Source organism: Pipistrellus kuhlii, unplaced genomic scaffold (genome assembly GCF_014108245.1).
Source record: "Pipistrellus kuhlii isolate mPipKuh1 unplaced genomic scaffold, mPipKuh1.p scaffold_m20_p_10, whole genome shotgun sequence".
Lineage (NCBI taxonomy): Eukaryota > Metazoa > Chordata > Mammalia > Chiroptera > Vespertilionidae > Pipistrellus > Pipistrellus kuhlii.
Window position 1 is genome coordinate 36,967,827 of NW_023425405.1, and position 25,687 is coordinate 36,993,513.

At 41.3% G+C, this 25,687-nt stretch overlaps 1 protein-coding gene across 1 annotated transcript; it reads left to right on the forward strand.

The window, feature by feature from the left end:
• The first annotated feature begins 136 nt into the window (after positions 1-136).
• On the forward strand, positions 137-23,706 carry PON1 (paraoxonase 1). Its single transcript, XM_036429385.2, has 9 exons — positions 137-277; positions 5,539-5,609; positions 7,123-7,178; positions 9,051-9,219; positions 10,305-10,431; positions 14,337-14,537; positions 16,352-16,433; positions 20,641-20,769; positions 23,372-23,706. The coding sequence occupies exons 1-9, from the start codon at positions 207-209 to the stop codon at positions 23,528-23,530; spliced, it is 1,065 nt and encodes a 354-aa protein (XP_036285278.1). The 5' UTR covers positions 137-206; the 3' UTR covers positions 23,531-23,706.
• The last annotated feature ends 1,981 nt before the right edge of the window (positions 23,707-25,687 follow it).

The window sequence follows — 25,687 nt, forward strand, 5'->3', positions numbered from 1 at the left end:
ATGCTTTCCTCTGTGTTCCCTGGACCTCCCTCCCCCCCACACCCCATGAGCAGTTCAATGGCTGGAGGGGCGGGACCTTGGCCGGGGGCGGGCGCGGGGGGGGGGGGGGGAGGGAGGGGGAGCAATTTCCCATGGTGCAAGGTTGCAGTCAGGCAGGTTCTCCTTGTCCCTATACCAGGCCATCCACTGTTAGTTTGCCTCAGGCCATGGCAAAGCTGATGGTGCTCACCCTCTTGGGGCTGGCAATGACAGGCTTCAGGGATCACCCATCTTACCAGTAAGTTGAGTTATGGTGTGGGCTGCAGCACCTATTCTCCCCACCCCAACCCCTACCAACCCAGGACACCCCCACCCCCCAAAGTGGGGTCCAGGCTCTTAACAGAAAACCTGCAGGCAAGTGCTGGATGGACTTCCCTCAGGGGTTTTGTAAATGATTGTCCAACTTTCCTCTGGCCCTTGGAAACATTTCTTTGCTCAAGGTCTGAGGGATGGGGTAAGGAGACAGTTGTCAGTGCTGTGAGTGGCCAAGCTGGCATGCAGGAATTAATTTTCATGAAGATCTGAGTGCCTGGCTACAGATTCGCTTCTCAATCTCCCTTCAAAACAAATAACCAGGCTGGGGTCGCCCTGATATTGTGTGAATCAGGGAAAGGAGTCCCCACCGTGGCCCATGTCTTCCAGTGGGGATTAGGGAGGAGGGGTAGAGAGGGGGGAAAACCCTGGCACTGGCATTTGATATCCTGGGTTCTCACTCTGTCCCTTTTCCATTGTGGGATCTTGGACAAATCATTTTACATCTCTAACATCCTGCTTCCCTCATATAGGAAGCAACTAACACTGTGCCTGGGTAAATGTTAGTGCCCTACTTCCCTTAAAGAATGTATTTGTTGTTAGATACTGAGGGAGGGGGCTGGTTTTAAGAACGGATCAGTTGTTTTGAGGTAACTTTTTATAGGGGTTGGGTTCAAAGTCTAGAGATCATTTAATCCCTACCTTGCTGTTGACTTTGAAGTAAAACATTACTAAAAATCAAATTGAACATTTTGGAGTTAAAAAAATTATATAACCATATGGATTAATTAGAAGCTTACATTCTGAGGTGTTTTGTTTTTTGTAATTAATTGATATTTTTATTTTATCTTATTTTTTAAGAATATATTTTATTGATATTACAGAGAAGAAGGGAGAGGAATAGAGAATTAGAAACACCGATGAGAAACATTAATTAGCTGCCTCCTGCACACCTCCTACTGGGATTGAGCCTGCAACCAAGGTACATGCCCTTAACCGGAATTGAATCCAGGACCCTTCAGTCCACGGGCTGACGCTCTATCCACTGAGCCAAGCCGGTTAGGGAATTCATTGATTTTTTAAATAAACTCCCCTCCCCCCCTTCTAATTCTTGGTTATTTTTTGAATCATAAACAGCTAGGAAAAAAAGTAAGACATAGTGGTTTGAGGTTTTAAATAATGGAAAATTGGTTTGTGGGTTTTATTCATCATGGAACTATTTGCTACCAAAGGGGAATATATCTTACGTGCTCTATCATATGTGTGCATTGTGATCTCACCCTCGGATGCAAAGGGAAGAGGAACCATCTAACACCCACCTGAGCTTTCTCCTTTGAGTTCTCCATTCGCAGCCGCACCTCCTCGCTCCCAGCCTTCCCTCATGGAGATGTCTTCTGGTGGGAGGGAGCTTCAGTCCTCAAACTTGTGGCTTGATCAGATGACTGAGTAGGGAAAAGGAAAGCGGAGTGGGTTGGACCTCTGTTTTTAGAATGGAAAGAGGGCTTGAAGAGCAGGCAGAGAAGCAATGCAGGGTTGAGAAGATGGTGGTTAGGGTGATGGAGGATGGTTGCAGAAGCTGCTGGAGCAGCTCAGACAGGGGCAGGAAGGAAAATTGCTCCCACTGTCAGAAAGGCCCTAAAGCTTCCCTAGTCAAAGGGGCGATGGCCCAGACACATGAGCATCACTTGGGAGCTCCCTGCACCTGCAGAGTCTTGGGCCCCACTCCACACCATTGAATCAAAATCAGCATTATTTAACAAGCTCCCCAGGGGAGCTGTATGCACTTCTCTAAAGGACAGTCAACTCCTGTGTCACCCGTGCTAGAGCAAAACCAGAAGATCCTGGAGGATCAGTAAAATGCCTTTATCCCCATTTTAGAGGTAAGGCCGCTGAGTCTCAGAGAAGATCATGAATCTACCCAGGGGAGAGAAGAGCAGAGATTCTGTCCTGAGGCCTGCATCTGGGCCAAGCCAGATCTCCACTGGATACATGTTTTTTTTCTTCAGAGATGGGTGCATGGGAGTGCGGAAGTTATATAGGCCTGAGGCTCTGGGGAACTAGTGGGAGGACACAAGAGGTGTCTTGGCACTGTTCCTGACTCCTCCAATGCAATGATTTTCCTGTTGATGTATGATTTATTTTGGCCACAGATTTGATCTCAAAGCCACTTAGTGCTAACTTAATACCTCCTTACCTACCCTGGACTTGTTTTAATTGTGATCGTTCTGTTCTCCAGGTTTGAGATGCTCTTCCCTGAAAGAAAAGCTAGAATTAGAATAGGGGCTGGGTAGTTTAGCTTTTCTCTGCCCTCCACGAACCTATTACATTTAATGAACTTGGAGAGCAGGCAGCATGCCCACTCTTCTGGTGTGGTTTTGACTCTAAGATAAGGTGACCAGATTTTAACATTGGTAAAGCAGGACACCATTGGCCGGGGTGGGGAGGGGGTGGGGATGGGAAGGTGGTTCTTGATTAAAAATTTGGTCTATATGGAGCAACAAAAATTTTCATAGAATGCAAAAATAGTATTGTAATATATTTTTTTAAATTTCAACTTAAGTACAATTTACAAATACAATAAATAAATAAAAATTATGTATAGTCGTAAGTGTCACTTTCAAGGCCAGCGCTAGACTTTTTGCCGCCACTATAAAATATAAATAATACAAGTACTGTCTGCTAAGTTCAAGAAAATTTATGTATTTATGAAATAAATAAATAAATTACTTACCTAAATTATCTGAATAGCTGATTTGTAATGACATCACGTGTTTAACTAGCTTACTAGCATGCAGTATGATGTGTATTGTCTGAGAGACAGTTACAAAATGTTTTCATTGTTGCCAATCCCAAAAAATGCCATTGTTCATTAAGTCCAAACAATGGTTGTTGAATTCTAACAACTGATCAACAATACAAACTTTGATAAGCAGTTCTCGATAATCAATTCTCAACAATTATTTGTTATTATTAAAGTTTAACATTATAAAATTAACAAAAATAATATAAAGCTCATATCCTGGCTAAATAGCCACATGGCCGCCGAAAACCGTATATTCCCTTCAGTTTCTTCCACCAGACGCAGGAAAAATTGTTAGAAACTGGGACTGTCCTGCCAAAAGCAGGACGATCTGGTCACCTTACTCTAAGATGAACTAATTTGGCTCTCCTTGACATTTTTCACAAGACTTGGCCCGTTTAGCAATTTCACATCCTTGATTCTCTTCTTTCATGCCATTCTTTGTACTGCCCTTGGTTATATCTTCTCCCTTAACATATTGTACCGCTCCTTTGAGTTCCTTGAAGCACTGTATGAATATTCACTGAATTTTCTCTAGGCCAGTGCTTTTAAAAATGGTGGGTCACAAAATCCATGCAGCAGATTATGACCAGTATTTTTAAATAAATGAAATAAAATTAAATAGAAAAGTTAAGGAGGTACCTAGCACATGTATCAGGTTAAGAATTCGTTTGTGAACCTTTTTCAGATGGGTGTGGTGTGTGGGTGTGTGAATGCTTTTCCTAATGTGGGTCTCAGTCCAAAAATTTTCAAGCCACTGTTCCCTCATTTACCCTTTTTATTTCTCTATTGTGCACTTTTGTGATTGTATGTCAGATTCCCATTTTTGAAATGCCTTTTCGTTTCTCATGTCCTGGGGCAGATGCTTACCTTCCTTTAAAGTCCATTTTTCCTTCCTTCCTTCCTTCCTTCCTTCCTTCCTTCCTTCCTTCCTTCCTTCCTTCCTTTTCTCCTTCCCTTCTTCCCTCCCTTTCTCCCTCCCTCCCTTCCTTCCTTCCTTCCTTTCTTTTATATAATAGTTTATTGATTTTTAGAGAGATGGGAAGAGAGAAGAGAGAAACATCAGAAACATCATGGCTGCCTCCTGTACTCCCTTCTACTGGGGATCAAGCCTGCGACCCAGGCATGTGTCCTCACCGGGATGGAACCGGCAACTTTTTGGTGCATGGGGATGATGCCCAACCAACTGAGCCACGCTGGCCAGGACTAAAGTCTTTTTTCTAAGTTCATATTCATCATTTAGGGAACCGCCAGCACATTGCAGGCTAGGCCTTCCTCTTCTCTGGATCTCTGGCAGCCAGACTGGTGGTTCTCTACCTTGGTTGAACATCAGGATGAACTTGGTGCTTTGACAAAGCCAGTTACTGGACCTCACTCCTAGCCTTTTAGGTCAGACCCTCTTAGAAGGTGAAATTGATAGCCAATGGCATGGTAGTAGGGCCATGCTACATTTTTTTTTTTCCTGAATGAATAATGAAAGATCAATTGCCCCCAAATCCCTGTCATTGTGTACCAGGTTGGTAGGTATTTTATCCAAACTGTTCATTACTCTCTAGCCCATCCTCCTCCTTCTGTGAGACTAAATTATCAGTAAGGCAATTTATTTTTGGCCTTTCTTTAGCCAAATAAAATGTCCAGGATTCTTAGGTAATTGTTGCTGCTCACTATGGCTATGATACTATATTGCATCATTAGTTGTAAAAAGTGTTTATTGTTTAAATCTGTTGGCGATGCTAATGTTCTAGTCCATTTCTTTCAAATGCCTCATCAATAGCTTTGCTCCACTCAGGCAGCCTGCTGGTACTTCCTTCTCACATCTGTTCTTTTCCCCTTTGCCCTTCACTCCAATGTCCCCCTTGATGCCTATGAACTCATATTTAGTACGCTGCCTTTGGGTATGTTTGTGTGATACACTCCTTTCTACGCTGGCCTCGGGTAAGATTTTCTGAAGCTATAAATCCTTTTAAGCACACCTGCATTTTTCAAGTCACGCACCTGAAAGCAGATGCCCAGTCCTGACTTTGGAGTCAGACTGGGCAGACGGGCTGGAGACCCATCTGTCAGCGGCTCTAAAACATCAGTGAAATAAATTGGAACCATGTTGCTTATTTAATTCAAATTTCCACCTAGGCCTCCTTACAGGGCTGATGAAATAGTTCCTGTTCCTGCCAGAGTACACACAGCCCCGGAAAGGATATTCATAGTGTATCTTCTTTGCGTATCTATTTACCTCAGCCTAAAAAATACTACATATTGTGACAAGAAACCCCATGCATTTGGCTCTGGCCCTGTCTCGTAGAATTGCTCAAGTTCCAAGGACCAAAAACCCTGGGGTTGAAACCCAAAGTACAGTTAAGGAAAACTTTGTTGGCTACTTACCTTTGCAACTTAATTATAATTTCTGATTAGTTTTATGTGTATTTTATTCCCCTTTTTTCTGCCCCCAGAAAACGATTTGCAGCTTCTCGAGAAGTAGAACCAGTAGACCTTCCTAACTGTAATTTAGTGAAAGGAATAGGTAAGTATGTGAGAGAAGGAAGTATCTTATTTAAACTTGCAGTATGACCTTGCTATTTATGTAATTAGGACACCTGTTAAACTTTGTTCAAAAATTAAACTGTGAGCCAGAAGAGAACTATTAAGTCAGGTAATTTAAAATAAATTACATTGGCCTTCACTAACACATTGCCAAGGTGTGGACCGTGGTGTTTTGATCGTGTTTTCTTTTTTTGTTTGTTTATTTTGGTGTTGTTGTTTGGCCCATTTAGCAAAAACAATGGAGCATTAGATTTCATGGTGATATAACCTGAGGAAGTGGCAGAGGAGAGATAAAAGAGGGAGAAAAAGCAGTGAGTAAAGGGTTGATTTTTAGAAAGCCCTCCCACACCTTTGTAATTACCACAAGGCTTCTCCTCATGCTTCTCTCCTTTAATATCAGGGAGGAAAAATTTCCCCAGAAGCTCTCAGCGGATTTCCCCTTGGATCTTATTAGTCAGAACTAAACAACCGACTGGTGCCCTAGCTGCAAAGGAAGCTGGAAAAGTAATTATCAGGCTTCCTTTGTAGGAGGCAGGCTCTGTCAGCAAACATAAAAGGGCAGGGGAAGAACAGTTGGGGTAGGCAACCAACAGGGAGTGTCACAAGACTTAAGTTCCCATCTGATTGAAACCAACCAGCTTTGTTAGTAGAGCACGGCTTATTTGAGATCCATACTTAGGTTGTTTTCTGTTTTGTTTGTTCTTTTTTTCTTTTTAGAATTATTTATGTTACTTGCCTAAGGTTAGAAAGGCTAGACCAGGTGACTTATTCAGTTAGCATGTAAAGCTTGGTTAGATATTTCAGAGAGCAATTTTTTTCTAAAAACAAATACAATATTGATATTAAATATTACTAGATATCTGAAAAACAAACTCTCCACTAAGAGTATCAGTACAAAACTAAAAGATCTTATCTGTTTCTAGACTGGTTGATTACACATATTTAAAGTATAACTAACTTAATGATATTTTACTGATGTTTATAATTAATAGTAAATGCATACACTGCATTTGAAATATATTCTCATTTCAACTGAAACAATTAGATTTGGCTCATGTTTCCAATGTGTTTTTCAAAGAGTTTATTTGATTTGGAATTCTTAAGAATTAATATATATTGATAGTTTACTCTGTATCTTTAAAATAAACAAGCTATTTTCAAATTATTGCACCTTTTGCACATTTTGTGAATTTCCATGAACTTTACATGAGATTTTAGACTCTGAGAAAAAACTTCTAGTCTTTCAATTTAAAACAAATATATTAAGTGTAAATTTTAATTATACTTAGTTTATATTAATGTCTTTTAATTTTATATAATCACATTGGTCAATTAGACGAATAAAGGAAAGGATTAATTATTCTGACCCTCTCAAAAAGAGCCAAATATGTAGTCCCATTTTTAAGTTAGGAATGATAAAAAAATAAAAGTAAAAAAGGGACCACGAGTTTCCTGCAAGAGTGTGATATGTTATCTATTCTCTTTCCCGGCAGAAACGGGTTCTGAAGACTTGGAGATACTTCCTAATGGACTGGCTTTCATTAGCTCTGTAAGTGTTTCAAAAGACCCTTTTCTAGAACCAGTAGCTTAAGTCTTTCATTTAAGCCTTCTATATACCCATGCTTAACTTCAAATAAAATGAGCAGTCCCATGGCTCCAAAAGCAAACTGTATATGCATTTACACTGGTGTTAGAATTATGACCACATGTGTTCCATGCACTTTTATTTGTATCTCGGTGTGCACACTGAACTCTTATTTTATCTTATCTTCCATAGTAACAATTTGTGAACCCAGTGAGTAACAATGGCTCTCCATTCAACTATCTATCCCTCGAAGCTAAATGGTATCCTCAAATATTTGCTAAATTAGTCTACTTTTATACCCCTCCACATGTCAATTAGCTTTTTATACTTTTCAGAGTTAAGTTCTTTAATTTAAAATTGCTAATAGGTTATTCCATAATTTCCTGACTTTGAAGAGAGAGTCGACCATGTTTGTGGAAACTCTCATACATACAGATCACTGTGGTAGTCATACAGCTCAAACAAAAGGGGTTGACCATCTAGGCCTGGCTGAAGGAGTTCGGAGGATTCAGTATATAAGACATCCAGCTGCTGAAGACCCTTCGCTGCCGGTTGTAATTTATTTAGTTCAGTTTTCTCTAATAAAGATGGAGGACTACAACAATCTTTAGCAAACCTTTTTCAAAGCAACAGTATACAGATTTTAAGCAGATTTTCATATAGGGCCCCAATGTCTCAAACAAACAAGAACTGCATTGTTCTATGAAGGTGAAGGAGTTGTATCCAGGCTCACTAGATTTTCCCTAAACCTCTGTGCCTGAGATGCTTTCAAGAACCTGTGAAGGGATGGTCTGAAAACCATAAACAATGTTCTCTTCATAGTCCTTGCTAATGCCGGGGGTCTTATCCAGCATCTAGAAGGGTTTAGGAATCTGGAGAAGGGGCTGCTATAAATTATTAAAGATTCTAGAGACGAAACATAATTTTGGAAAGCGTTTTGGGGAACCAGAAGATCTTGGCTATATGAACCAAGTTCTCTTATCTTTCTGGACCCCTTGCTTTTTATTGACACAAATTGTACTAAAGCAAGGTAGAAATACATATCAAAGACAAGGTAGGTTTAGTATACAGAATCCATTGTCAGATTGGGGGAACTGCCTAGCTGTTCAGGTGTTTGGCTAGTAGGAGGCAATAACATGTAGATTAAAATGCCCTCAGATGTCAGGCAGCAAGTAATCATCTATGCCACATGTGTCAAACACAAGGCCCGCAGGCCAAATCCGTCCCGCCAGGCCTTGCAATGTGGCCCGCACCGCGCTGTCATCACTGCACTCTGCTGCGTTTCCATCACAATGACAGTTTATGACTGTTCAGTAAACCATTCGGCCCGCGATTTAGGCTGGATTTTAGATTTTGGCCCCTTCTCTGATTGAGTTCGACACCCCTAATCTATGCAGATCTTTAGGAGTGGGGAAATGCCCTTAGCCATTTCCAGCAGGCAATCCTCAAGGTTCCATCAACCTTTTGATGAATCTTCTTGCATATATGACATGCTGGGATTAGCTTCTGGCACTTGTTTACTAGTATGTTGTTAAACACCTTTAGTAAATGCCCCTTTGGCCTGCTCTTCCATTTTTTATCTTTCTCATGGGTTGGTATCTGTGACATGAGACACATATGACTCCACTGCTGGTCATGGGTTTGTGCCTATGAGTGAAGGGTTCCCTGATGGAGCATTTGGTTTGCAGAGCCCTCGGTGGGCCCATTGCAGAAACCAGCCAACAGGCTGCCTATGTAGCCTTGTTGCATGAAGCAGACAGAGTGAACCCATGGGCCATCTACCACCTCCATCACCATTTGTAATGGGCCCGGTTTTTCTCCTTCATTATTCATAAGGGATTAAAATACCCTGGAAATAAGAACTTTGACTCCAATACACCTGGAAATATACTATTGATGGACCTAAATGAGGAAGATCCAACAGTATTAGAATTGAGTATCTCTGGAAGTAAATTCAATATGTCTTCATTTTACCCACACGGGATCAGCACATTCACGGATGAAGGTAACAATGTGTAATGTTTCTTAGAAATAAAACCAAATTTTAGAAAGTTAACCCATAAATATTTCTTTTCAGACAACTAAAGTATAATCATGGCTAATGCTTTTATTCTGCATTCTAAACTTACCCCCTACATTAAATAAATATATTGTAATTACTTAAATACTTGAGAATGTTAAAATATTTAAGTTTTCTAAAGCACCTAATTTTTCAAACTACTACCAACATTCACATCTCTATAATTACTGTAGTCAGCCCTAATAGGATGGGTTTTCCATTTTAAATCATTTTACAGATCCAGGCATGACAGGAATAGATTGTCTAACATAAGGTACCTGTAGCCTATACGTCCGGTGACAGAAACTCACTGTGGTCAGCTTTGGCTCCCTGTCCACTGGTTACTCTGTTTTGTCTTCAGACTGTGTCTCCATATTTTAATATGTTGCCACACCCCCTCATCTCCTACGTCTTCAATTCAATTTCTTCCTTTTTTTTTTTTTTTTTTCTGCAGCCATTGCCTTTGTCTCTACACTAATTCTTAACCCCAAATTTCACATGGAAGCACCTGTGAAGTTTTAAACAGCCTGATGCCCAGGCCTCAGCCCCTAATATTCTGAGTTAGTCACATGGACTCACAGAGTGGCTTCCCTTTGACACTCTCTCTCAGGTGTCCTTTTTATGGAATTTATCATCTTTCACTGTGTAAACTGTACCTGAACACACCTTCTCATATTATAATAGTATTTTCCACCTCTTTTATCTCAATTCCGCATCTCGCTGAGACCATCTGCAAGAGAAAGTTTAATAAGTTTTTTGGAGTTTTAGTATCAAGCACTGCTCATTCTTAATTTAAGATTATTTTCCCCCTGGTGGAGTTTGGAGTTTTCAGAGACTGTCACTGGTTCCTCCTTTAGTCATTTCTCTTTGGAACAATTGCAAATGCTCCTCTCTAAAAAGAGATGAAAATAGTCCATCTGCCTGACACCCTAAGTGCCAGTTGGAGGTGGGTTGAAATTGCTTTTTGGAGATAGTTCTGACAGCTGAGAGCTCAGTTAAAGTTTCGATTTTTGTTTTTAATCTCTTCTCAGATAATACTGTGTACCTGCTGGTGGTGAACCATCCAGATGCTAAGTCCACCGTTGAGTTGTTTAAATTTCAAAAAGAAGAAAAATCACTTTTGCATCTGAAAACTATCAGACACAAACTTCTATATAGGTACTGAAATCTGTCTATTTCTATTTCCCTTTCATTCATTTGTAATTTTTCCTTGTGGTTGGGGGATAAGGAAGATAATGGCTCTTCACCCCTCCCTTCTAATTATCACACACTTCTGCAAATGCTCAGTCCTGCAGAAACTTTTGAGGACCAAGGCCCCTCAGAGAAGACCCATTCCCTGTGGCCACTTTCCCAGGCAGGCTGGATACAGCTTATGACTCCTGGCCTCTGCTCTTTGCCACGAACAGACTTAGTATTCCAAACCCAAACCAGTTTCATAGACGAGTTTTGCATTTTGAATGTATTTATTTTGGTTATTTACTTTTGTTTTTAAAAATAGAATCTTAGATGTTTATGAATTAGACACACATGCCCGAGAGCAGATCTGAAAGCAGATGCCTCCAAGACCTTCCTGCACTGCCTCTACTTCAGTGAGGTTGCACAGGACTGGTGAAATGGCAGGTCTGTGGGAACACTCAGCTCCATCCTGGGCTCCTGGACCACATAGCATATGGGAAAAGTACCCAGGCAAGGACCCTCTCAATCGCACACAAAGTTGACTTCTTTGCTTACCTTAGGATTTGATTCATGAGGCAAGTGATGGATTTAGGATAATAATCTGACACTAGCTTCCCAAACAGTTTTCACCCTCTAATCATTATGGTTTTCTAGAAACCCAAACTCTATTTGAATGATTGACATGCAGTATTCAACTACCTTGGTATTTGTAAACCTAGATTTCTTTTAAACCACGTGTTACTCAAATGCAGGTACCTAGTCAAGCACCTGGCACGTTATTTGCACTGAGTGTTACCCGTGCCCTTTCCTCTCCTTTCTTACCTGGTGGTGTTGAAGATGAAGAAGCAGATTGGAGAGAAATTGAGTCACTGGAGGAAGGTCTATCAATCACATAGTGGCTGATGAGGAACTATGGCCCAGGTCTTCTTCTGCATCCCAGGGATGAGTGGAAATTCGGAGATCTTTTATGGGAGAGTTTATTCATACAATCCTTCCATAAATATGTTTTAGAAAGAGAATGAGGATACTGAGAGTGTGCCAAATACCAAGATCTAAATTAGGGAAAAGTATATACAGTAGTAGTAACAGAATGAGCTTTAACTATGTTAGGTGCTGCAATAACCCATTTAAACAGGTTATCTTATTAACTTTTTACAAATGCCTTCTTGCTTAGGTTTCATTCTTATACCAGTTTGGCTTTTAAACATTTGTAGCCTGGAGTAATTATCGATAAGTTGCCCCAGATGCCGCCAATAGTAAATGGTACAGCTGAGATTTTGATCCTGGTAGCTTGACCCTGGAGCTGGTGATCGGGCCACTATGAAATAGTGAAAAGTTATTTGTTTCACCATCTCATCTTGGAAATTCAGATTTGTCTAATTTCCCAGGATTTCTTTTTCTGAGCCAACTGCAAAAATATTGGTCATTGGCAATGTAGAACCAAACTGAAAATAACTCCAGTGCCCCAATTCATTGCACTCTCAACCCAAGAACTACCCTTGTATATTTTCTGTATTGTATTTAATCATTGTTTATAGCATTAACTTACAACTTACTAACATATTATAATTTAACTGTGTTATTATTAATAATAACACAATGGTCATTATTGGTCATTTAACTATATACTAGGCATGGTGTCCAGGGCTTTGCATTCATTATTTCATTTCATTCTTACTACAGCTATTGAAGGTATAGTGTGGAAACTGAGGCTTAGAGTTCAGTGACATGCTAAGACCCCACAGATGACAGCAAGCAAGACAGGATTCAAATGGTCTCCATCTGGTTTTAAAACTATTACTCAAAAGTTTAACCATTCTCCTCTGTTCCTTTGTATGAAAACCAGCAAGTGATTGTAAAGCATACTATTTGGAAATGTGCTTTTAAAAAAGAGAGAGAAAGAAAACCTCTAACTTGCAGGTTTATGCCTAAAGCCCATACAGACTCAACTTAAATTCCTAGACCATTTTTTCCTCATTTAGTGATAGTGGCTGCTATTGATTGAGGGTTTAGTGAGTGGCAGGCTCCTTGCAAAGCATGTGACAGGCATTGTTCATTGTAATTCCCACTGCAACTCCACAAATTAAGATTCTGACCCTTATTCTTATACTAATGAGCTGTATGACTTTGGGAAAATCATTTAACCTCTCTTTACAGATGAGAAAACTGAGGCTTTTGTGCACTTATCTAACTCGCCCAGGAGCCCAGAGCACATCAGCGCTGAAGTGCTGGCCATTAGGGCCTCCGCAATAGAGGAGAGATAATTCTCTCCCAGATAATAGCTCCGGGAAACTTCTGTCACCTCAATCAGCAAAGAATGACTCACTTATGTGTTTGCTGTTGTACCTATTAAAGCAGAAAAATAGACTCATATATCTTAGATTTTCAGTAACAGAGAGAGAATCAAAATCAGAAAGGAAAGAGAAAACACCATAGCTTCCTGCTTCTGAGTAGTCTTGTTCATGGACATTTTATTCAGTTTAGAATCATGAGACCTTAAAGCTGGAAGCGACTCTAGAAAACAGAAAGACATCAGCCCATCTCTTCTTCTTTTTACAGATAAGGAAACTGAGGCCCTGACTTGTGAGATGATTGATTTTCCCAAACTCACACAGCAATAATAGTAGCAGAGCTTTAAAATGCAAGTCACAGTGTTGCCAGTATTTGTTCTCTTGTCTGAGGATGCTGTGGATGTTCTCTATGAGAATAAGTGCTATATGAGCATAAATAAGTTTTGCCCTGATAATGATTCCCTGTCTAATTTAATGTCTACTGAATTTAGTATCTACACACATACACACACACACACACACACACACACACACACACACACCATAGCACTTTTAAGATACAGTAAATAGCACTTTTATATTACACTAGTGGCCCAGTACACGAAATTTGTGCCCTGGGGGGGCGGTGGGGGGTCCCACAGCCTGGCCTGTGTCCTGTTACAGTGTGGGAGTCCCATGATAGATTGTCCCAAAGAGGTAGGCCCCGGCCACCCATCCAGGGCTCCTCGATAGATTGCCTCAGAGGTAGGCTGGAGCCGCAGACGCCAAAATTTCCAAGCCGAGTGAGGACCCACTGGCCCTGCCTCCCCTGTGCTGTGCAGAGGAGGCCGCCCCTTCCCCCCCAGACTCCTGCACCATGTGGGGACCTGCTGGAGCCACCTCCTCTGCCCCACATGGAGCCACGGGGCCCCCAGGCCTGGCTGCGCAGGGAGCTGGGAGGAGGCAGAACCCCCAGGCAGGCTCTGTGCCACGCACACAGTGTTAAGCCCAACTTTGCCCACCTGCATGACCCACTGTGCGTGCAGCCATCTTGTGATGGTGTGAGGACATCACAGTGTGATGGTGTGAAGACCACCTAGGCTTTTATTAGTAAATTTGTAATCACCTCTTGGGTTCTTTTATTTCTTTCTTTTTTTCTTTTTTTTTTTTTTTTTTTTTTTTTGTTCATCTGAGGACATTTTTTCCATTTATTTTTTTAGAGAGAGCAGAAGGGCAGGGTAGAGACAGAGAGAAACATGGATGTGAGAGAAGTATATCCATTGGTTACCTCCCACACATATTCCAACCAGGGTCGGGGGATCAAGCCTTCAGCCAAGGTATGTGCCCTTGACTAGAATGGAACCAGTGACCCATCATTCCGCAGGCCGATTCTCTAACCTCTAAGAAAAACCAGCTAGGGTTTCTTAGAGTGATTGTTACCTTTGAGGATTGTATAGGTGGGACTGATTTCATATAAATTTTCTTCCATAACAGGTAGTGTGAAGGCTCCATCCCACATCTTGATTTAGGAATAGACATTAACGAGTGCCTATGCATAACCCTGTAATGTACAATCCCTTCATCTGTATATATCCTATGTGTGTGTTTGAATTGCAGTTTGAATGATATTGTTGCAGTGGGACCTGAGCACTTTTATGCCACAAACGATCACTATTTTGTCGACCCCTACTTGAGATCCTTAGAGGTCAACTTGGGTTTATCATGGTCATATGTGGTTTACTATAGTCCAAATGAAGTTAAAGTGGTGGCGGATGGATTTGATTTTGCTAATGGAATCAACATTTCACCTGATGGCAAGTACGGAATCTTTTAAAAAATGTCATGCATTTCTCCATAGTCTCATTAGGTATCTTTTGAACATATTCCTTTTCTAAATTATGTGATAATAACATTTTAGCATGTTATCTTAGTAAGAGGAAGTTAAGAAAAATGTAAAATAGCAAATTTTCAGGAGGTAAAATTTATCAAATCAAAATTTCCTATTTTTGAAGACACATTTAAAAATTTTTATAGGGGAAGTACATTTCAAAGGGGTGAATAAACATTTAGTATTAGTAAATATTACTGTGATTATTGTTTAGTATTGCTAAACAATACTGCAATATTTAGAACTACTAAATAATACTGTGATAATCATTTAGTATTACTAAATAGCTTTGCTTTGAGGGAAGACTTTTTAGTATATAATGAGATTAACAGTATGTAGTTATATGTTTATTTATTCCAGTAGTGCCGGTTTCTGAGAAGATAAAGAGCTTGCACCAAAATGTAAATCAAGGTACTGCTTACTTCATCAAAAAAGTGTTATTATGGGGAAGAAAAAGTCAACTCAGCAGTGTGCTTAGTGATGTAGCTGATTTATATTATTAGCTGGTGGTGGCCCAGAAACAATTCACAGACCAGCATTAATCTGGTTACCTCACTTTGGGTAGCACTGATGTATATACAGTATATCTTATATAATAAAAGCCTACTATGCAAATTGTCCCCTGGAGAGTTCAACCACCTGGGAGTTCGACCGCTCACTATGACATGTGCTGACCATTTGGGGGCGGCGTAGAATAAAGGAAGGCCCCGGCCAACAGCTGGAAGGAAGGCCCTGGCTGGCCGTCAGAAGGCCCTAATCGACCCCAATCTCCGGCCAGGCCTAGGTACCCTACCTGTGCATAAATTTCATGCACTGGGTCTTCATCCATCTATTCCCTTCCTCATCTTTTATCATTACAAATTTCAGAGGAATCACAAGAGAGACAAACATAGATATGTAAGAGAAACATCAATCAGTGGCCTCCTGTACACACCCTTACTGAGCTGGGAATTGAACTCACAACCTAGGCATGTACCCAGGCTGGGAATTGAACCCACAACCTTTCAGTGTATGGGATGATGCTCCAACCCACTGAGCAACATTGGCCATACAGGGCAGTGACATATTTAGAGAAAACAACATGAACAGCTTTGCAATTATTCATATTATCTCCTGGTCTCCAAAAATAGCAGATAATCAAGCAGTCGTTTCTTATTTTGTTCTGAGGTCACTGTGCTTAGACTAACCACAGGTCTATTTCAATATATGATGAATGTGACATTGCACTGTGTGCAAAATACTAAACCCACGGGGTCCAACCAGACTCAGGATAGGAGGGGAGGAAGACTTCTCTCAGATCCAGGACAAGCAGCATCTTGTCTTCTCTCATACTTTCTGTCACTGGCCTAAAACCAGGAGCTATTTGTCAAAGGGCCTTCCTACAGTCTGTTGGAGAGAACCCACTACCCTCTGACATGCAGAAGCTGAGGTTCACCCCTATGCTGACAAACTAAGAGGAGCACTGCAATGCTTTATCTTCCAGATGTCAGAGCTGGTGTGTAGGGCTAAGTTCCTTCCCTACTGAAGGGGGTCAACTAGGTTTCCACCCTTAGAAATAACTATAGGATTAAAACTCCTGTGTGCTCTATAAACTGTGTTTTCAGAATTTGACGAGCTTTGAGAGGGGTTCCATGTTCCAATCTCTAAGCCAAGATCTTCTCGAGGAAGAGTTACCACAACTTCACTGTCATCTTTTGGATTGCATCACTTCTAGTGCTTTGATGTTGCTCTTTCTTCTTTGAAGGTATGTCTATATATCTGAACTTCTGGCTCATAAGATCCATGTGTATGAAAAGCATGCTAATTGGACTTTAACTTCATTGAAGGTAAGATATATTAACACTCTACGTTTTCAGAGTGATAATTAGATTCTAATTGATTTGTGAAATTAAGTGAGGAAAAAAGGATTGTCTAATTGGAGGGTATGAGAACCAATTTTTTACTCCTTTATTAAGAGCCATCAGCATCTTATGTGTTTGTTGTTCACTTTTACTTGGCAGTGGAGCTGGAAGAAGCCAACCACACATCTCACCTATGAAACTTTGATTCCTCCCCCCCTACTCTAATGAATTTTAAGCTTGTCATTGTCTTCCTAGTCCTATCTTATCTCCCTTCCTTCCTTCCTTCCTTCCTTCCTTCCTTCCTTCCTTCCTTCCTTCCTTCCTTTTTTTCTTTCTCTTTTTTTTCTCTTTCCCTCCTTTTTTTCTCTCTCTCCCTCTCCCTCCTCTTCTCTCCTTTCTTTCTTCCTCTGCCCTTCCTTTTTTTCCTTTCTATGTTGATGGAATAGTGAAGTCGTTAAGACTTCTCTCAGATCTAGGACAAGCATCATGTCTTCTCTCTTACTTTCTCTGGCCTAAAACAAGGAGCTGATTGTCAAAGGGCCTTCCTGTAGCCTGTAAGAGAGAACCCACTATCCCCTGACACACAGGAGCTTGGTAGCCCCTATGTTGACAAACTAAGAGAAGCACTGCAATTAAACTTGGTGTTTAATATGACAGAGATCTCCACAAAATGTATAAAGCCCAAGTCCTAGCAATGGCTGCCTGGTGCCCCAGTGGCCCATCACCTTGCTGCCTTTGTTGCCAAAACCTTTGTTCCTCTGCTCCTGCCTCAGATTCATGGAGCTTGCCTGGCAGGGCCCTGCCTCAGGATGGGGCTCTGTTCCCTCTGCTGGTGGGATCTTCCTCCAGACCTCCCTGATTCTCTCCTTCATAGCATTTTAGATTTTATCAGAATGTCACTCAGTGAGGCCCCAGCTGTCTAATGTACACTTGCAACTTTGCTCCCTCTTCTCTCTCTCTCTCTCTCTCTCTCTCTCTCTCTCTCTCTCTCTCTCTCTCTCTCTCTCTCTCTCTCTCCCTTTCTCCCATATGACTTTATTTTCCCTCTAGCATTAGTAATGAATTTTATCTATCTATTAGCTGCCTCTCCCCCATAATATAAGCTCCACAAGGACAGACTCTCCCCCTCTCCCCCTCATTTGCCTCTGGAAGAGTTCCCAGCACCTACTAGGCATTCAACAAACACTTGTTAAATGACTATGATGGTACTGGGTGTTTCAGGGGTCCATCTTCTACCCCCACCAATTATGATCCATTTTGAAGATTTGGGTCAAAACAAGTAAAAACAGGAGAGGAAAGTGAAAGTAAGAGCAAAGTAGAACATCATACAGGTAATCCCTGCCCCTGAAAAACAAGACGTCTCTCTCCTGCCATAACCGCCCACGGCAAGAAGCGCTGTCACCAGGCGCTGTGACTCTTCCCATCAGCACATCCGAGGAACTGTCAAGAGAGGCTTCACTTGGAGAAAATTACCTTGAAGCACCATCAAATGTAACATTATGTCTGACATTTAAAATCATTGGCCAGGCTAGTTTGGTATTAGCTGAAGTAAAATGGAATTGCACACACTCATACTGGTTGAGGGAATAAGAACTAACTGTGGTTACAGCAATATCTACCGCTGTCAACTGGAAGTTGAAGAATTTCCTAAGAATAGAACCAAATCCAATATACATTCAATGCACAATGACAAAGCCATGGCTCCTGCCAAGGCAAGGTGGAGCACAGTTTCAGGTTTGGCTTCCACATTTGACAACAGATCATGCCTGTTTCCTGACACAACTCAGTTAAAGTTATCCTTGCAACTGAACTGTTATTCTTCTTTTGGAAGGTTCACATTATTTAAACCAGTTCATTAATACCTGGAGTGCCAATAAATTTGTTAAGATAGCTGAGACTAATCTTAGAATTTTCAATGAGATGTGGATGGGTTTATGTCCTGCCAAAGTTTGGCACATTCATACGTGAAATATTATTCAGTCTTAAATAGGACTGAAGTACTAAGGCATGCTACAAGATGGATGAGCCTTGAAGATATTATGCCAAGTGAAATAAGCTAGACACAAAAGAAAAAAATAGTGCAGGATCCCACTTGTAGGAGGTACCCAGATTCAGCAAATTCACAGACAGAAAGTAGATTCAAGGTTACCAAAGGCTGGGAGAGGGAGGAATGGGGAGCTATTGGGCACAACTTTTGTTTCAGATGATGCAAGTTTTGGGAAATGGATAGTGGTGATGGTTGTACGACATTGTGAATGTATTTCATGCAACTGCATTAAATGACAAATTTCACATTACGCATATTTGACGACAATAGAAATACCCCCCCAAAAAACAAAACAAAACAAAACCAAAAAACAACAAAAGAACAAGACAGCCAGTGAATTAGTCCCACTTCAATGGTTTACAATTCTCTAAAAATTGGGATATTTGTTGACAAAGGATAAAATTCCCTGAGACAATAGTTTATTAAGTTCCCTTGACCCAGGCATGTAACATTTTCCAGTTGGCATTGGAAAGGCATGGAAAGTAGCATGTGCGTGCATTGCGGTGCATCAGTATTTCTAGAATCACAGTTTGCATGGCAGGAGCCCAGCACAGGCTCCCCACCGGCCCCTCCGCGTTCCCTCATCAGGAACCAGGTCTGCTGCTTACTCCATCTCTCCTCGCAGAGCACATGGCCGGAGCTCGGGAGTTGTGTGTTGAATGAATGGGACTCCAGGCTTCTGAGTGCCCTTCTCCCACTCTCACCCCGGCTCCCAATTCTACAGGCTTTTATCTGCCATGGAATTCACCAATTAACTATTACCCCTTCCAAAGGTAATTGCAGAGTCCTGAAACAAACATTTCCCTGAAAGTAACTGATCAGAGTAGCCCGGCTCTGTGATAAAGGGGCTTGGTCTGCGGAGAAGGCCCGTGGCTGATTTTGACAGAGCATGCTCACTCAGCCACCTCCTTTGGCCAGCCTTGCCTGTGTCCAGGGTTTGAATAAGTGACGGTTTTGCACAAGGGTGAAAAGGAGACTCTGCTGAGATGCTCGAGCCCTCTAGTTCCTTCAGGGATGTGTCGGGGTGGCTCTCATTTTGAGCATGAAGCACAGGCCCGCATTGGCTCCCTGCAGCTGCCTGCCCACGCTCTGGCCTCTGCAATGTGTTACTGCCCCTTATTACAGGGTCTCCAGGTGCTGAGGTATGCTGGTCTCTGTTGGAGGTACACGGTGGATATTGCTTCTCCAGCTGAGCGTGAGAGGCAAACAAATAGATGTGGTTTCTTCCCGGTAGAAGGCAGCCAAGATGATGAATGGAGGAATTAAGAATCGTTGGTATTATTTATGATCCCGGTGCAAAGCCTCGACAGCAATCTGTGCAGTCATCACATGCTTGCAACTTATATTTAGAAAATAAACAGCAGAAGAGCCGGGAGTTGGATAATATCAGGAGACTAAAGAAGAAACTTCTTCCCAACTCCAACGCGAAAATTAGACCCGGAGTGATCATTTGTCCTCTGGCTGCACAGCCTAGGATGAGCCATTAAAGAAGAGCCTACATTTCATTGACGTTCCCATCAGAGAGGAACCTGCCTTTCCCGGTTGTTTTCTCAATGGTGATCAAAAATAGCATTTGTACATGCCATTTTAGAAATGAACTGTTCTGTGCTTCACTTAAAACATTTTTTCCCCTTTCACTTTCATTTGCAGATGTTAAGTTCACTGATTTTTATTGAATTTTTCATAGCCTTTGTTGGCTTTCTTTTTCTTTTTTAATATGTTTTATTGATTTTTTTTTACAGAAAGGAAGGCAGAGGGATAGAGAGTTAGAAACATCGATGAGAAACATCCATCAGCTGCCTCCTGCACACTCCCCACTGGGGATGTGCCTGCAACTAAGGTACATGCCCTTGATCGGAATCAAACCTGGGACCCTTGAGTCTGCGAGCCAACGTTCTATCCACTGAGCCAAACTGGTTAGGGCTGTTGTCTTTCTGTATGTCCCGCTCCCTCATCTGTCCTGGAAGCTGATGGGATTCCCTGGGCGCTAATGAAAGGGCAGAACTGCTGTGTCCCTGGAACCAACACCGTGGTGACCGAGAACAAGACAGTAGCTTTCCCTGACATATTGCTCAATCATCTCTCAAATTTTTTTTTCTTCCTCATTTGCTGTCTTTTGTTCTCTCCTTGTTTTTAATCCGGAAGTCCCTGGCCTTTGACACACTCGTGGATAACATATCCGTGGACCCTGTGACAGGGGACCTTTGGGTTGGGTGCCACCCCAATGGCATGAGAATCTTCTTCTACAACCCGGAGCGCATTCCTGGATCAGAGGTTAGTTGGAAAAGTGACTCAGATCAGCAACCTTATTCCCAGATGTTTTCTAGTTGAAAACATAATTCTCAATTTTATGGGCAAACAAAAGGGGGTGGGGACACGGATGACTGGTCCAAATGATCAGCTAGAAAAAAGGACTTTGACTTGGGGAGGCATTTTAGGCAGAGTCCACGCAGGGGACAGATGGTGCATTAAACTGGGTAATTTGAGGGAATTATGCAAGGACACTATGTAAATAGTTGTGGGCAGAGTGTAGGGAAATCAGCAGGGGATAATGCAGAAGCCCAGGGCTAGCAGGGAGCAGGGAATGCTGACAGAAGCCAGACATGAAGAGAGCTCCATGTGAAGGTCTTCTGAGCAGAACCTGGCTTGGGTTGAGGGATGCAGCCAACCAGCACAGGGAGGAAGGAAGCCTGGAGAACAGGTGCCTTGCCTCAGCCGCAGGACACCCATCCCCTAAGGCCCTTGGTCAATCTTGACTAGGAGTTGGAGGGCGAGAGATCCCTCTAAGTCAGTCTTGGTACATCTGAACAGAGTGGAGAGTGGAGTGTGGACCCAGGGCCTGAGTTAGGATCCATATCTTCATTTTAATAGTTTCTCCAACTTGAGAATTCACAGTTGTTTAAAAATATCTATCTATCTATCTATCTATGTGTGTGTGTGTGTGTGTATATATATATATATATATATATATATATATATATATATATATATATATATATATATATATATATAAAATACATCACATTGCCATGGTCTTAGCATTTGTTAACCTGCCTTCCTATTCAACTCCCCCTTTGGTATGTGCCAAAGTTAACACCAGGGACCAGTCCTAAAACACAAATGGGCAATGTATACCTCCCCTGCCACTGGGAATGTGTATTACTAGCTAGAATTATTTTGGATTAAAATACTTTCCTTCCACCTCAGTTTGACTCCCCCGAGGCCCTATTTGTGTCCATGGTCTTTAATCAGTGAACTATTTTGTTGTGTAAAACATGAAACTCATTTGGCCACAGGCATTTTCATGTTCACTATGACTTAACTAGGGTTTGCTGGTGTGCGTTTTCAGTATGTACTAATTATACTTGCTATTCACATTAACTATAGGGTATTATTTTTTAATTGGTCTACTGCTCTGTATTCTTTTTAAACCTACCCCACCAGGAAAAAAAAATATTTTATAGCCTGTGTCTTGGATTAAACACACACACACACACACACACACGTACTTCCAATTACATGATGGCCCTTCATACCTTTTAATTTTTAGTTTTACAGGATAATTGTGATTGTGTTCAAATGCAATCCCTTGTACCTTTTGCTCATTCTTAAGTAGGAGGATGCCCTATAGTATGTTTAATAGACTTGAAGAAATGTAAGCTGTGGTGTGGTCACTGGAACTCAGCATGTCAGATTCTAATTTGTTCTTGCTTGTTGGCTCATTTGGTGAACTTGGGTCATTTGCTATAGCATGGACTTGGTTTGCTGTTCTGAAAAAAATACCTCCTTTCTAGTGATGATCTGTTCAAGCACAGATAGCAAAAAGTAATAATAGTCCATTATCTAATACACTGCATATGGGAGAGTATTTTGTATAATATTATAATAATTTGGTTTTATTAAAAGAGGTTTAATTATTTAAGTCAAGGTGCTCCATAAACTATTTATCAGTAACTACTACACTTCAACACTATGGCAATTTTCTAAAACAACTGTTTTTGGTGCCAGTTGTTTTAAAGAGGTCCTTTTCTCTCCAGACATGGGTTCCTGGTCTGCTATATTTGGTGTTTCTACATGTAGGTATCCTTTCTTTAGGTCATTGTATTTTACCCTAGAAAGTTAGAGTTGAAAGGGAACTTAACCTAATCCCACCCATCTCATTCTACTGATGAGAAACCAATGGCGACTGGAATATCCAAAGCATAACCCTAGGCTCCACACTCACCGTGTGCTCTTTATAGGAGGGTGGATAGTGTGAAATTGCCATTTATCAGCCAAAATGGTCAAATAATGGCCATTTAGCAGTCTAACATGCTACTGCATCATTGCTAATGATACCATCATATTTCTGCTTAACTAAATGAAAGAAACAGTACTTACAAAATCTTATATTTGAAACCTTAAATTTAGAGGAATGGATAAGTGTGACCCAGAGATATGTTCTTTTTGGGCAGTATTTTTTATTTTTTATTGCCAGCGTTTAAAAACCAAGAATTAAGTGTAAACATCCAGTTCCCTAGTTTATCTGAAAATACACAAAAAACTACCCTGAATGCCAGCATGGCAATAATTTTACTATTATGAACAGCCCCTCCCCACAATTTACCAGTCACTGCTGCTCCCTAAGCCTTCACATCCAAGCTGGGCAACTCATTTACATTTCTTGCCTCACCTCTGTAGGTAGGCCTCTGTCGCTATCTCTGTGTAAGATCAGTACCTATTATTGTGCCAATAAGGAAACAGGTGTCTTATATAGAGAGTAGTTTTGGAACAAAATAGGGTTTACCTAAAGGCTTCTTCTAGAGAAATGACCCATATGTAGTTACATTTTAAGTGACTTTTAAACAAAATTAACCAATTGTTATTTCTTTGATAGGTGATCCAAATCCAGAACATTTTATCAGAAGAACCCAAAGTCACAGTGGTTTATGCAGAAAATGGGACCGTGTTGCAAGCAAGTTCAGTGGCCTCTGTGTACCAGGGGAAACTGCTGATTGGGTCGGTGTACCACAAAGCTCTCTACTGCAAGCTCTAACAGGCCCATCTGCACCCACGCCGTGGGAACTGTGAGCCCGCCATTTCAACAGCTTGCCAGCCCAGAGAGACCACAGTGATCTCATTAATTTAGGGAACGTTGACCCTAAATTAGGCCATGGTTCGGGATGAAGTTGCTGTTTAACTGAGAACAGATATGATGGATCAGGTTTTTTTGAAGGTACAAAATCAAATTGGTCTTGGCATATTTGTTTACCAATAAAAATCCTTTACAATAAAATGGCTAACATAGTCATGTAACAGTATGTGACCCAAAAGATACTTTCCCCAAGACATATGTTTTCTGAGTGCACATGACTTACTGCTGCCTTGCTGATTCTTGTTCAGAAAACAGGAGAGCAGGCTGGCTTTATGGGTCATCAGAAATCCAGAGGCCACCCAGGGATTCCAGTTCACATGCCAGAAACTGGATGTGCACGAAAAATGACTCTTCAACCCCAGGCCCTTCTCCTTCAGCAAAGCCATTAGACATATTGCACATCAGGATTACATTTTCCTCTTTACGTATGACTTTACTTTCTTGGTAAATACAAACTCAAATACCCCAACTTTCCTTCTACTTTTGCTTACCCAATTCTCCTCTAGCAAAAGGCATGCGGGGAAATCTTAAATCCTTGGGAGTGTCTGTTAACTCAGCACACATTGTACATTTTAGTTCCTTCCACCTGGTAAAAAGAAGTTTGTTCACATCAGTGATTGGATTTAGAATGAAACCCTACCTAATTCAGGTAAAGCTCAGTGTCTCCCCCCCACCCCCCCCAAGACAATGCTGCTGTTAAGGTGGTGGTGGTTCTTTTTCGACTCTAATTTGCCACAGAGGTTAAGAAGAAGTCAATAGAAAAGGAAACAAAAGAAGAAGAAACAATCAACAACCTCTGGCTATCTTCTGAGGGAGATGACTCAGAAAAAAAATTATTATTTTTTTTTTATGAAAGCCGAGGAAAAGGTTACCTGTTCTCCTTTATTTGTCTGTTCTAAGGTATGTGCTTCCAGGATGAATTGTTGCTTTGCGAACTTAAGGCAGTCAGGTTAGAAAGTTTCTCTAGGGCATTTGCCGTGATGATGGCCTGGTATTTGGAGAGAGATGTTTTGTTGATAAATTGAAAACTGCTCCAGGTTTAAGGCCATTGACTTAAAGTAATAAACAGGGACATTTTGTTTGGATCGAAAACACTTCTCTCACCTCAGGATAAAAGTTATTTTTAGTCAATTTCCGTGGGCATGACGCCATGTGCCCTATATGAGAGAGAGCTGGTTTGTGATGCTGTTCACAGCCCTCGAGGGTGAGTCTCTGAACTATTGTTTGGAAATGATCAATAGCTGTGGTGCTTAGGTTGAAAACAGCTACATATTTCCTTTATTTATTTTTAAAAGAAATAATTTTATTGATTCCAAAGAAGGTTGGAGAGGGAGATATAGAAACATCAATAATGAGAATCATTGATTGGCTGCCTCCTGCACGCCCCCTACTGGGGATCAAGCACTCAACCTGGACATGTTTCCCGACCAGGAATCAAACTGACCTCCTGGTTCACAGGTCTACCCTCAGCCACTGACGCATGCCAGCTGGGCAACCACATATTTTCTTTAAAGAGAATCACTTGATATCAATAAAATGACCATAGTCTGTTCTCTCGTTTTTAACAAAACAAGCAAATTCTGTCCCCTGGCCACTCCCCTCTCCCAAGAGAAAGCGATCCAATTTAACAGCTTCCATGAAAGATCATTCAGAAAGGGACACAAGCTTTCCCTTGGTTTGGAATTGAACATGCTCCAGGGTGAACAGTTGAATTCATGTATTCTGGTGCTTTCCTCTACATTTTTTGCACTGCCAAAGGTTTAGTCACAGATAAATTAGGGAGTGCACGTATGTGTGAAAGAGAGAAATACCCTTCATTTGATATATTCGACTTTTCACCATTTAAAGCTTTGGAAGTAAAATTCTTGAGAAAAGCCCCATACTATGGGATGGTCTGATTCTTAGCTCCCCACACCATGCTGTGTGACTGCGTGAGGCCAACTGCTTACGGATTTGTCACCGACCTTTTCCTGGCTGGCAAGTATCAGAAACGGTGATGGTGAAGCCACAATGGGAACCAGGAGATGGGCGAGGGAAGTTCTAGTGGAAGCTGAGATC

Excerpts from the sequence above, each read along its gene's own strand:
- PON1 (XM_036429385.2), top strand. The coding sequence starts at position 207 with ATGGCAAAGCTGATGGTGCTCACCCTCTTGGGGCTGGCAATGACAGGC. Across the intron at positions 5,610-7,122 it reads TAATTTAGTGAAAGGAATAG|AAACGGGTTCTGAAGACTTG; the intron begins GTAAGTATGTGA and ends CTTTCCCGGCAG. Across the intron at positions 10,432-14,336 it reads AGACACAAACTTCTATATAG|TTTGAATGATATTGTTGCAG; the intron begins GTACTGAAATCT and ends TTTGAATTGCAG.